We start from the raw sequence: 12,070 nt of genomic DNA on the forward strand, positions 1-12,070 counted from the left end.
CAGCCTATTCCCCTAAGGTTATCTAGGATTTCTTTTATTACCTTAGTAGTATCCCTACTATCTAAGGTATCTATTTATCTAATAAATAAAATATAGATAAGACTAGTATTATAAAGGGTAAGGGAGTTAATAGGCTAGTGTTAGGCTTTATAATATTATAATATATCTAGAAAAAGTAGCTAGGATCTTAGGTATAAGTATTTATTATTAAGTATATATTTACTACTAGAAGCTTTTTACCCCCCTTACTTATATATAAAGGTAAGTTACTTTAGGCCTAGTGGTTTATATTTAACTTATCTAACCTATCTAGATATAAGGCTTAGTAATTTATAGTAATAGATAATAGCTATATAGTAATAGATAATAGCTAGATAACTAATAATACTGCCTTTAAATAGCTAGAGGAGGTCTTTATTTTATATACTAGACTACTAGTTCTTAATAGGTATTATAGCTATATAACTATTAACTTTATATAGATATAACTATTAACTTTATATAGAAATACTAGTAGTATTATATTTATTTATTATTTTTACTACTATATACCTCTACTATCCTTTAGCCTCTAGATATAGCTATCTTTAGCCTATTAAAGTAGGCCTATTACTAGAGGGTTAGATATCTAGATAACTAAGTAATAGATTTAACTATTACTAGTAAAAAGGTATTTCTAGAGTGTTATTTTAAGGCCTATAAGGCATCTATTATAAATATTAATATTAAGAGTAGCTAGAGGGCTACTAGGTTATAGCTAGTATCTAGAAGGCACCCTCTATCTAACCTACTAGTTACTAAGGCCTAGTAGGCTAGCTAGGCTAGCTAGGCTAGCTAGTAGTCTAGTAGCTAACAGTAAGATAAAGCTAAATCTATTATCTTATAGTTAACCCCCTATTAATCTACTAATCTATAGTATTAATTACACTAGTTAACCTAGCTAGGTAAGGATAGGTTAGATACCTATACTATTTATTACCTATCTAGAAAGGTGTAAAAGGGATATAATAAGCAGGTATCTAGAGCAGCCCTTCTAGAAAGGTAAGTTAACTTATTACAGGCCTAGTTAGATAATATATAGTTACGTAAGAGGAAAAAGGTCTGCCTATTACCTAACAGCACCTTTACTACTATAGAGGATATTATCTAGGCGTAGAGTCCGGATGCTGGCAATATAGATAGTCTGGATGAATCTAGGGCATCCGAATTGCCTAGCGAGGCCGAAAGTTGTATATGGGTGGGCGGCAGAGATGGTGAAATAAGTGGTGATAGTGGTGGTGATGATGGTGATGATAATGTCTCGGAAGTGGGGGTGTCTCGCAAGTAGGGTGGGGGAGTTACTCCTTGAGTTAGCTTGCCTATATATAATGTGTTCCCCTCATTGTTTTTGGCCGAAGGCCGGGTATCCAGTCTCTGCCCTTCCATACTGAATTGTGAATAACCAAGGGTGTTGTACGACCACGTAGTATTGATATTCTAACAGCAGATGTATTTCAGTTATGGCCTGTCACCTATTCTAGACACTGGTGGGACCGAGCTTCGCTCGTATTAAAGACACAACTCCTGAGGTAACGCCTCCTCAAGTCCAATTAATGACGACAGCATCCAGAGGATCTTCACGAGCTTAATATTGGATCCTATTGGTATTGCTTCAATCCCCACTGAGATAGTTAGGGCACCTCTTCTTTTCGCTTCAGGGAAGACAAAGCCTCCATGGCTGTACCATAGGTTAAGATGGCGACAATCCATCCTGTGGCCTCTATTGGTTGGACTGCGACCAGTCATATTATAGTCGGAAGATGATATCTGTGAAGAGCTATTGATTCCCCTATGTTTCGTCTGCTTCTAAGGGGGGTTATTACTAGCTACCAATGATAATAAATAGAACACTAGGGGCAAACACGATATCAAAAAGACCGATTACAGCCGCAGTCACAGAAGGAGAGAGCTACCAGTTGGCCTAACTATTCAGTACAACAAGATATCAACAGTCGCGAACATAATCGTATGGCTCCGTTGTCCCTCGCGGTCATCGTCTCAAACCAACATGCCAAACCGCTGTTTGGAGCTAGCACAGCCATCGCTATAGTCCAGATCTTCTCGCTGCCAGTTGCCTATCGCCAATCGCCAAGCTAATGTCAGCAGTGCATAAAAGTGCCCGGAAACCTTTCCAAACACTTTTCCAGACCGCCAAATATCTTTTAGCTGTAATCTCACTGCCAGATCCAGTTATTTCTCAGAGCTAGAATTATGCAATATTCCTTTCTAAATCAGTAGCTAAGACAGACTAGATTAGGTATAAACTATGTGTATTGCCAGCCTTTTACCATACATTCTGGCATCCTAGAAACCTCGGCCAGCTGCCAGGATCTAATGCCAGAGAAGCGAATGCCATAGATTCACGACGGGTACGCTGCAGCCCACTGCGGCCGTAAATCAACGGCCAGGTTGGTGGCAGAGTCAGTGGCGAAGTACGTCTGGCGATTGGCGATAGGCGACTAGCAGCGAGAAGATCTGGGCCTATACGTCCCAACGAGGACCTGGACCCCCTCCGTATCGCTTAAGGACCTTGCCAAGCAGAATCATTGACGTCTTTCACGACTAAGCTCATCAAGCAGACGCAGTGACAGCACGCTCTGTGTCGGAGATTGTTACATGAGGGTCGTAGCGGAGCAACAAATGTGGTGGGCACATGAGTAGGTTGCTAGGATTGGTATGATGCACAAGGGTGATTAATAGACGCTACTGCAACAGGTCTATTGGCTTTGGGGACCGATAATGGTCTCGTTATTGTCATGAATAGATTGAGAATACAAGTAAAGGACCTTCGTGCAGCCTTCATTGATTGCGAGAAAATGCGTGTCCTTTCCCCCACAGGTGACCGTGTGCCCAAGAGTAGAGATACAATATTCCGCGCTATGATCAGGCTCATATTAAACTGAACCTTTGTTTGGTGCTTCAAGCTATTGAATTGGAGACACAGGAAACATATTTGCGAATACGCTATGGGATCCGGATGACTGGAAAGACAGCCAATTGCGGGAAACAGGGTTATGAACGCCCAACCATTGAGACCATCGGAATGCAAAGATGCGCTACTATTAGTATTTATTTTGCCCAACGCCCGATAATGCAACTATCTACAATTATGTGATATATATATATCGTAGCTACAGCCAGGAGTGCCACTTTCACCCATTAATATGGTCCTCGTACAAATACATATTCTTTTCGTAATCATTCGATACGCCAACAAGGCCAAGATGTCCGAGTTCGAGACATTTTCAGTGCCACGATTGCACGCAAACCCCCTCGGACGCATAGGTTTGGTTTTCGTAGTTGTAGGCATTGAGCAATGATCAACGTTGACTCTGGATTGGACAGACCGTGCATGGGCTGCGACCAAGCGGTCCAACCTGTGGGCACTATCATCCCCACGCTCCGTATGCGTTAGACGTCGAAAATCAGGCCATGGCTTTATTACTCCGCACGCACCGTCGTCTGGTGTATCCCACAACTCGGTGAAAGGGTTGGCAAAGCATGAAACGAACCGCAGGCTGCTTTGTACGGATGAATGGTAACTGTTTGCTTGGACGACGTGACGACCACGTTCTCAGACCGCTTTGTTCTTCGATTCCTCCTCTTGGGCGGCGTTTTCTGCTTCGTCTATCAATCCCGGCAGCTCGGTCATAGGCTCGGACCCTCCTGGCGTCTCCTTGCATTTGCGCCGTTCTGACTGCGACATCGCAAACAGCCTCGAAGCGCCGTACAGCTGTGTCGTGATCCATAGGGTGAAGATGAAGGGCGTGATGAACTTCCATGCATGACCCCACCTGTCCCAGGACTTGTGAAGAAGGTAGATTGTGACAGAGACCTCGGTCGTGGCACCGACAAGAACCCAGATGCAAAGTCCACAAGAGAGATATGATAGCAGTTTATGGTCATTGCGTCTGATGCGCCAGATGATCATTGTGATGTAGACAGGTAGTTCGACGACGACATCGAAAGCACCTGGGTCACTGTCAGTTGGTGTGCGATCTCGGGGTTGAGCATTGAGAATTGAAAACATACCCCAGACCATACACATGTAGAATTCTATCGTGGCTTCTGGGTGCTTTTTGTAACTTCCGAAAAGAGAAAGCGCCGTCTGCGTTATGGCCAAGAGCCCGATATGGTGGGCAATGCTGAGGGGGCTCGCGAACTGGGTGCGATAGCATAGTTCAAACGCATAGTACGCGCTGTAGGTCTGAGACACCGCGAAGAGAAGGTCTCCGACGCGAATCCGACTTCCTGGGCCCGGCACCAGATCCGTAGACAGAGTCGCAGAACCGATGAGGAAGCGCATGACGGGGTAGACTCCAATGCAGAGGATGGTGAACATGGTGATGGCGCCGACATGGTAGTACACGAAAGAACGGCGGCGCTTTTCGCTCTCGGGGCGCTGCAGATCCGTGTAAATTTCGCCGTAGACGACTTGGAGCAGCCTGCGCTCGAGGATGTTGGCGAGGAGCACGACAATGATGATACTAGTGACGAAGAGCAGCGACCCGAACGGCTGGAGACTCGAAATCGGTCCATTGGATACCGTGTCGATCTTTGGGGACGACCTCGAGGCCAGGGCGCTGAAGAGCGTCGCCATCGTGAAAGAATTCGTCGCGATCGTCGACCACTTGCTAGGGGAAAATGAAGCGGCAGAGGACAGTTGGAACTGGTGACAGTCGGACGCGGCCGTCAGGGTGGTATATAATAGAACGCACTGAAACAGACAGCATGAGGAACGACACTAGTGCCTGAATCATACGTCGTATGCAGAAATAAGAGAAAACGAAATAAGCCCGTCTTTTGCTTGGTGGGGACGACTCAGCTCATCGTTTTGACGGCTCCGAGCTAAGGCAGGGGAGCCCAAGCCGCCCGGCCCTCAAGAGTAACATGAGTGCTAGCCACGGGACCCGTGCTTTGGAAAAGGGGGTTGGACTTGGTATGGGTGCAGACGCAGGATGTCCATTGTTTTGGACATTTTAGTTGAACTCAAGAGGCCACCCACCGCCAGGTGTGTAGCGTATACCCCTGCACCAACGAGTCGAGTATTCAAAACTTGGCTTAGTACACGATGTCGGGCCGTGAATCCCTGGACGGCGGTGTCAGTCTAATAAAAGTCGCTTACAACGATGCCGTTTGACCCGATCTGGGGTTGAGTTCAGCCCGCGTTACAAATATGGAACAGAGAACAAAGAGTCGAAAGCATGCGAGTTGTTTCTTTCAGATGGAACACGGGTCTTCGCTGCACCTAGGACGGTGGTAAAAAACCCAAAAACAAAAACCCCTCCAACCACCAAAGGCGTTTGTCTACGGCACTCGGCACCGAGGCAAAGCATCTCTGCATTTAGGGCCATGAAGCGCCGCTATTGAACGCAAAGCCACGCATGAGTGGAGATTTCGATCTGTCAGATCGTCAGGGGGCGCGACAAATATAACCTCGACAAAGGAGGCCGCCCGATTCTTTGCGAGGAGTCGTTCGCCCACCATACTCTTTCGATGCCAAGACATCAAGGCAGCCATGTGCGGGTGGTCCCGTTCTGCGCTGCGATAGACGCGATGCCAAGCTTTCTGGGGCTTCGGCAGGCTGCTGTCAGCGGGCGATCAACAGTGGGGAAGACGAAGCACACAGCCTGAGAGTTGAGCTGTTTCTGGTTCTGCGCGAGGTTTGCACACCAGGCCTGCCCTGACTAGGCAGCCGTACCAGGGAGGGGTGCTTGCATGTGAGGGGCCGGAAAACCGGCTCATAGTCATCATGTCAGTGTCGGGGGCCGAGGGATCGCAGAATGTGAAGGGAACATGAGGAGTTGGATGTAACAGGAAAAAGTAAGTGGATTGGGTCTTGCGTAATCTCGGAAAATCAACCGTATAATATATCTACCTACCTGTCACAAGGAGTTAACCCAAAAAGAATGCCCACATAAGAGAAAACTATGAGGGCTGACTAAAGAGAACCGGCTGTACGGCTAAATTAATACGACTAGGTATTATGACTGACTAAGAAATACGGATGATGCATTGATGAATACAAACAGTAGGTAGGTACCTACGGATAGGCGCACATGCTCATTCCATTTGCATCGTATCCGCCCCACTTTATGATTACCCGAGGAACATCCGCTGATTTGGTAGCCGTGCACGATCAGCTGGGCTCTCTTCCCCTTCCTTTTTGGCAGGTCTCAGTCGCCGCTCAGAACCGACATCCATTCATCCATCATCCCAAACTGCCATTGGATCATGTCAGCAATTTAACCTCGGTCGACACCCCATTCCAGTCAGAATTACGGCGTCAGACTATGGCGGCGACTCAATTGGGCCTAGAGGTCGCATTCTACCTCTACCCCTGCGGCCTCTTTGTTACCCTGTTGTCGTCACAGTCCTATCAGTTCTACCGTGACCGCCATGGCGTCACGCGTCAGAACGCGACTGACGATGAGCAGAAGAGAACCTCGCGGTTTTACGCGTTGATAATCCGGTGCTTTCAGCTGCTTCTTTCCCTGTTGCTAGTAAGTCGACACTCGCCCGACTAGAGCCGTAATATCCGCTCACACTCATTGCTAGCTCGCCACTATCATTCTTGCCGTCCATGATGCGGTTGCTAGCCAATATGATGGGCCTGGAAAGGTTGCCTTTCCCTTTAGCGCCTTCCTGGTAAGTGATGGCATCATTCCGGTTCCTTGCCCAAACCTGTACTTGTCATTGCTGACGGCTATCTAGGCGTCCTACGTTGCGGTCCTCCTGTATTACCTGGCTGGTCTGCTGCCCGATCCGGAGGGCCCATGGACCCCGACGTCGGCTCACTTCTATGCATGGATCGTTGGTGCACTATTCGAAGCCTTTATTGCCGCCATCTTCTCTTCAGAGAAGAACTCGTTCCGCGTGGCCAACGACCTGCTCGATGTGCTTGACATCTTGGGTGCTGCCAGGATCGTCGTCTTGGTGGCTATGATGAGTTGCCTTGTTCTTAGGGACCACAAGATCAAGCCATCGCAACCCAAGTCGGACCCCGAGGAGCGACAGTCTCTTCTCGGCAACGGGAACGGTGCATCTCAAAACTATGGCGGCGCTCATCCTCATGGAGCAGCTGCATACAAGCCCCCTGCGAGGACTCAGGTCCAGGGCACGGGATGGCTGGACTACTTTGCGGGATTCCGAGTCCTGTTCCCGTATCTTTGGTATAGAACTACCTTTTCCATGCGTGCTTAGCTCCTTTCGTCTACTAACCTCGTCCCAGGCCCAAGGACTCTCCCGCCTACCAGTGCATTGTCGTCATTTGCCTGTTGCTCCTGGTCTGCCAACGAACTGTGAACGTTTTGGCCCCAGTCCAGCTCGGGGCACTTGTCGACGCTCTCGGTTATGGCCGCATCCCTTACAAAGAGATTATTCTTTACGTTGTATACCGCGCCCTTCAGGGTAACCAAGGAGCTCTTGGTGCTGCAAGGTCGGTTCTCTGGATTCCAGTCTCACAGTCGCTGTTTCGCCGACTGTCATGCGCTGCATTTGAGCACGTCTTGGGGCTTTCCCTAGAGTTCCACCTCAACAAGAAGATCGGCGAGGTCACCAGTGCGCTGAGTAGAGGAGCCGCCATGAACACCTTCTTGGAGAACTTCTGCTTCCAGGTTTTCCCCATGGTGTTTGATATCTTCGTTGCTGGCGTATTCTTCTTCGTCAAGTACGACGCCTTCTACACCATCATCATCTTCTTCATCATGTGGTCCTACATCTTCTTGACCATCTATGTCGCCAAGTACCGCGGCAAGCAAAGACGAGATATGGCAACTAAGAACCGTGAGATGGAGGCCATCAAAACAGACGCCATTATGGCATATGAGACTGTGCAGCACAACTGTGCCGTCGCACCCGAGACTGAAAGGTTCAAGGAGCATGTCGTAGTGTACCAGAGGGCCGAGCGCCTGGTGCAGTGGTCTCTCAACTTTCTGAACCTCACACAAAGCTCCATCTTCTCCCTCGGCACTGCATTGCTTGTCGCCGTTTCCGCATACAAGATTTCCCGGGGCGAGCAGACGGTTGGCGAGTTTGTCAGCTTGATCAACTACTTTGTGCAGCTGCAGGGCCCCTTGAACTTTTTTGGAACCTATTACACCATGCTCCAGAACAACTTAATCGAGGCGGAAAGGATGTTAGATCTGTTCAAGGAAACGTCTGGAGTCATCGAGAAGCCTGACGCTATCCAATTGCCGGCGGTTAAGGGAGAGGTAGCGTTCAACAATGTCAAATTCTCTTATCAAAGCAAGAAGGGCGAGCCCGCGATTGACGGCGTCAGCTTCACCGTCGCGCCCGGCACCAAGACAGCTATTGTGGGAGAATCCGGCAGTGGCAAGTCCACCTGCCTGAAGCTTCTTTTTCGCTTCTACGATGTCAACGAAGGCTCGGTCTCTGTCGACGGTCACGACATTAAGGATCTGAAACTCGACAGCCTTAGGAGGAACATTGGGGTTGTACCACAGGACACAGTTCTCTTTAATGCGACTATCATGTACAACTTGCTTTACGCCAATCCCAAGGCCACCCAAGAGGATGTGTACGAGGCCTGCAAGGCGGCCAACATCCACGAACGCATCATTACATTCCCTGATGGCTACGAAACCAAGGTTGGAGAGCGAGGTTTAAAGCTTTCTGGAGGTGAACGTCAACGGGTAGGTCCAGTCGCCCAGATTCGTCATGACACTCGCTAACACGAACAGATTGCCATCGCGAGAGCAATCCTCAAGGACGCCCCCATTTTGCTTCTGGATGAGGCCACCGCCTCCTTAGACTCTCACACTGAGAGGCTAATTCAGGATGCCCTCGAACGTGTGACCCAGGGACGCACCACAATCACCATCGCGTAAGTAGATGTTGGCTCTGCTGCATCTCGCTTGCCCCTTTACTAACATACCTTGTCTGCAGACATCGCCTTTCGACCATCACCACATCTGACCAGATCGTGGTGCTCCATAAGGGCAAGGTGGTTGAGTGTGGCACGCACGCCGAGCTGCTGTCACTCGGCGGGCGTTACCACGGTATGTGGGAGAAGCAGACCACGGCCGAGAAGAAAATCAAGGAAAAGTTTGAGAAGGAGGGCGAATCTTCAGAGACAGGATCTCAGCAGTAAAGGAGGAGGAGCTAAGATATTACCTTCGGGTTGTCACGCCGCACCAAGTTAGGAAACAACAGTATTGTTCATGACTGGATATATTAGTCGCATAGACTCTGTTTTGAACATTGCATTTCAGCCAAGGTAGAAAATTTGACATCGACATGCAACTCTATGGGGATAAATTTTCCAACAGTTGCCAGTTACAATGTCTCTCCTAAAGATATGTTGCCGCTTGTGACGCGGTGCGCCATGGCGATTTCCAATGTGCACTTCAGGCAAGAATATAGGTCATTATTTGACCTTGGGTACATTTCTGGTAGAATAGATAAGAAGGCAATAACTGTGTATGTATCTTGTGCACTTTTACTTTTCCAGTTCGTTTTGAAAAAGGAATGTTTTATGTGTCACAGACTCAGGGGACCCCGAATTGCGCTTGCTGGTGGAGGGTGCTAGCTTAGCTCAAGCAATGTTTTAGACAATCTGTTCATGGCGAAGCTTTTGCTAAGGATTGACAAAGGTACATGGAGGTCTGGTAACATTACGAGAGGGCTGACAGCCACAATGTCCGCAGAGGCGGTTGGCAACGTGTGCATCATCAGGAGTCAAATGAACTAATGGCTTGCACCTGGCATATCCAGTGGCATGTCCTCGGGTATGAATCACGTATTCACCCATGTCAAGTTGATGTGAGTCTGCCTTGCGGTTGGCTGCCTTGGTGGCTTGCTCAAGCCCCTTACCCTTTTCGCTGCGGCTGAGATGCGACTTTGGCTACATTTGTGAAAAGCTGAGCCAATTTTGCAACATGGGTTGATGCGAATGGGGACTAGTCTGCAGCGAGGCAAGGCATGCTGTTTCAGTAAGCCCGACAGAACGCCACTGTTTCCTTGGGTTTCGTGAATTTCAGACAGCGTTATTATCTGCTTTCAATACAAGTAGGCTACCGCCCGATGACTCGATTTGTTATTCATCATTCTCCCTTTCTATTATTCACTCCACTAATACCCACCCCAAGTCCAGGATCAACTCAGACGTGAAGATGCCCTTCGATTTCAAAGCCTATGACGCAAAATGCAATGGCCTTACACCCGAGGAGCTCCAAAGGGAGTGGGAGCATTACACACGCCTCATCTCCGGTGCTGCTACCTCGACAGCCGTCTCGGGCATCACCATCCCGTTTACCATGGGGGTTTCTACCATAGGCGTCGCCATGGCTGCGCCTGCCATACACAACGCACGCAAGAAGAGGGAAATCATTGAGAGCCACCTTCAGAAATATGGGTTGACGCATCTTACTCGAAAGCGTGACGTGCTAGGCAGCATGGCCGTTAGCGGAACCATCGGCGTTGTGACCCTAGGTGTTGGAAGTATGGGTGCCGATGCCGTAGCCACTACTGGAGCAGAGCACGGGATATCTGCCCTCGTCGAGAACGAAACAGCCATCAAGGTGGTCACTCATGCCGCCCTTGATGGGGCGGGATTAGGGATTGAGCACGCCCACACAAACCATCTGAAGAAGGAGGATGCCTTGAAGGCCTTCAAGGCTGCCGGCGTCTTTCAAGCTATACGGGACGCAAAGGCAGCACCACAGGACAACCAATACCAGTCACAACTACAGCAACCATATCTGCCCGTTTACCGGAACCCACCACAGTATCATCAGGTTGCTTCAGGCCAGTCAGCTGTTCATGCTCTTAGATCACCCCTACCCACGCCGAGTCACTTGGCAACGTATAATTCGCCATATCACTTGGAGAAGCAGAGTTATCAGCCGATGATAACGAACCATCAGGTCCCCCAACATCCAACCCCTCAACAGCCAGCCCAGAAAGCCCCACAGGAAGCCCAGGATTACAGTACTTATTCACCAGTTACCTCGCCTCTTCCCAAATAACAAATACAAACCCGCAATATCCGGGCCAGGTCCTAGCACCTTCTTCAGCACAGCCAACTTGGACCTCTGTCCACCAAACGCCCTTACGGCCCACTCCCCCTTACGCTTACAGACAGAGAAATACTACCCCTGCTCCTGAATCTAAATACCTCCCTCCGCCGCCTCCGCAGTCTGCTCAAAGCTACCAGCCAATGACCCTTGCCCCTCCTCCGCCGTACCCTCCACCAACCTCAAACTCGGTCCATATCCACCCATTGCAGCAACAGAGCATACCCGAGCCTCAATATGCACCAGTTCCTATCCCTGCGGCATATAACCAAGCACCAAACCATACAGGAAGCCAGCAACATCCGCCTACGCCAGTCCAACAAGGGTACCCGCCCACTCCACAGCTATACCAACCTCAACCATATCAGCCACGGCCGCTGGCACAACAGCAGACACAACAACAACAACAACAACAGCCCAATCTATTGCCGACCCCCATATCTCCGCCATGCTCTGTTAATGTAGTGGAACAGGCTTGCTCAAGCTACTTTCCAGCAACAATGGCTCCGCAAAAACATGCTGTCTACAACCCACAAGATTGGGCCGGCCGGCCATACGGCCAGGAGCCGTACACGCCAGCTGCAACTCCGAGTGCCTCATACAGCCCACAAACTGCACAGGCGTATTCTTCTCATCCACAATGGCGTTTCCATGACCATGATACAGTCGTAACCCCTATGATCCTCTCAAGACAGGTTATAGAGCAAGCTAGGAACGGTGGTCGTGATGATATTTGGTAAAGGAGGTGGGTTACAGGATTGACGATAATCTGGATCAAAACCTCTGCGCAAAAGCTTTTCATCTCCTTGCTCAGATATATTAAGCTTGAAGAACTACTTGAATAGCTCGCTCTTTACTTGGACCGCGCCGATTACCCACCGCTAAGCGTCTTTTTAGCAACATGCGAAGGTTGATTATGCGCAGTTAGGCGGCATCTTCTAGCTAATTCGGGACGAACTGCGGCTGATTGTGATGTACCCTATCATTTATACTCT

General features: G+C 49.1%; 4 protein-coding genes across 4 annotated transcripts; 3 read left to right on the forward strand and 1 right to left on the reverse strand.

Annotated features, from left to right (window-relative positions):
- Positions 1-3,613: 3,613 nt before the first annotated feature.
- On the reverse strand, positions 3,614-4,639 carry GLRG_00235 (uncharacterized protein; the record flags this gene model as incomplete). Its single annotated transcript, XM_008090920.1, has 2 exons — positions 3,614-4,011; positions 4,072-4,639. The coding sequence occupies 2 exons, from the start codon at positions 4,637-4,639 to the stop codon at positions 3,614-3,616; spliced, it is 966 nt and encodes a 321-aa protein (XP_008089111.1).
- A 1,693-nt stretch (positions 4,640-6,332) lies between these two features.
- On the forward strand, positions 6,333-9,151 carry GLRG_00236 (ABC transporter; the record flags this gene model as incomplete). The annotated part of the gene is made up of 6 exons (XM_008090921.1): positions 6,333-6,542; positions 6,598-6,687; positions 6,754-7,211; positions 7,271-8,693; positions 8,742-8,884; positions 8,947-9,151. 6 exons carry the CDS (start codon positions 6,333-6,335, stop codon positions 9,149-9,151), a joined length of 2,529 nt encoding a protein of 842 aa, XP_008089112.1.
- Positions 9,152-10,172: 1,021 nt separating this feature from the next.
- On the forward strand, positions 10,173-10,870 carry GLRG_00237 (uncharacterized protein; the record flags this gene model as incomplete). The annotated part of the gene is made up of 2 exons (XM_008090922.1): positions 10,173-10,796; positions 10,832-10,870. The coding sequence occupies 2 exons, from the start codon at positions 10,173-10,175 to the stop codon at positions 10,868-10,870; spliced, it is 663 nt and encodes a 220-aa protein (XP_008089113.1).
- A 348-nt stretch (positions 10,871-11,218) lies between these two features.
- On the forward strand, positions 11,219-11,815 carry GLRG_00238 (uncharacterized protein; the record flags this gene model as incomplete). The annotated part of the gene is made up of 1 exon (XM_008090923.1): positions 11,219-11,815. One exon carries the CDS (start codon positions 11,219-11,221, stop codon positions 11,813-11,815), a length of 597 nt encoding a protein of 198 aa, XP_008089114.1.
- Positions 11,816-12,070: the final 255 nt, after the last annotated feature.

The sequence above is a fragment of the Colletotrichum graminicola genome (assembly GCF_000149035.1).
Source record: "Colletotrichum graminicola M1.001 genomic scaffold supercont1.1, whole genome shotgun sequence".
Lineage (NCBI taxonomy): Eukaryota > Fungi > Ascomycota > Sordariomycetes > Glomerellales > Glomerellaceae > Colletotrichum > Colletotrichum graminicola.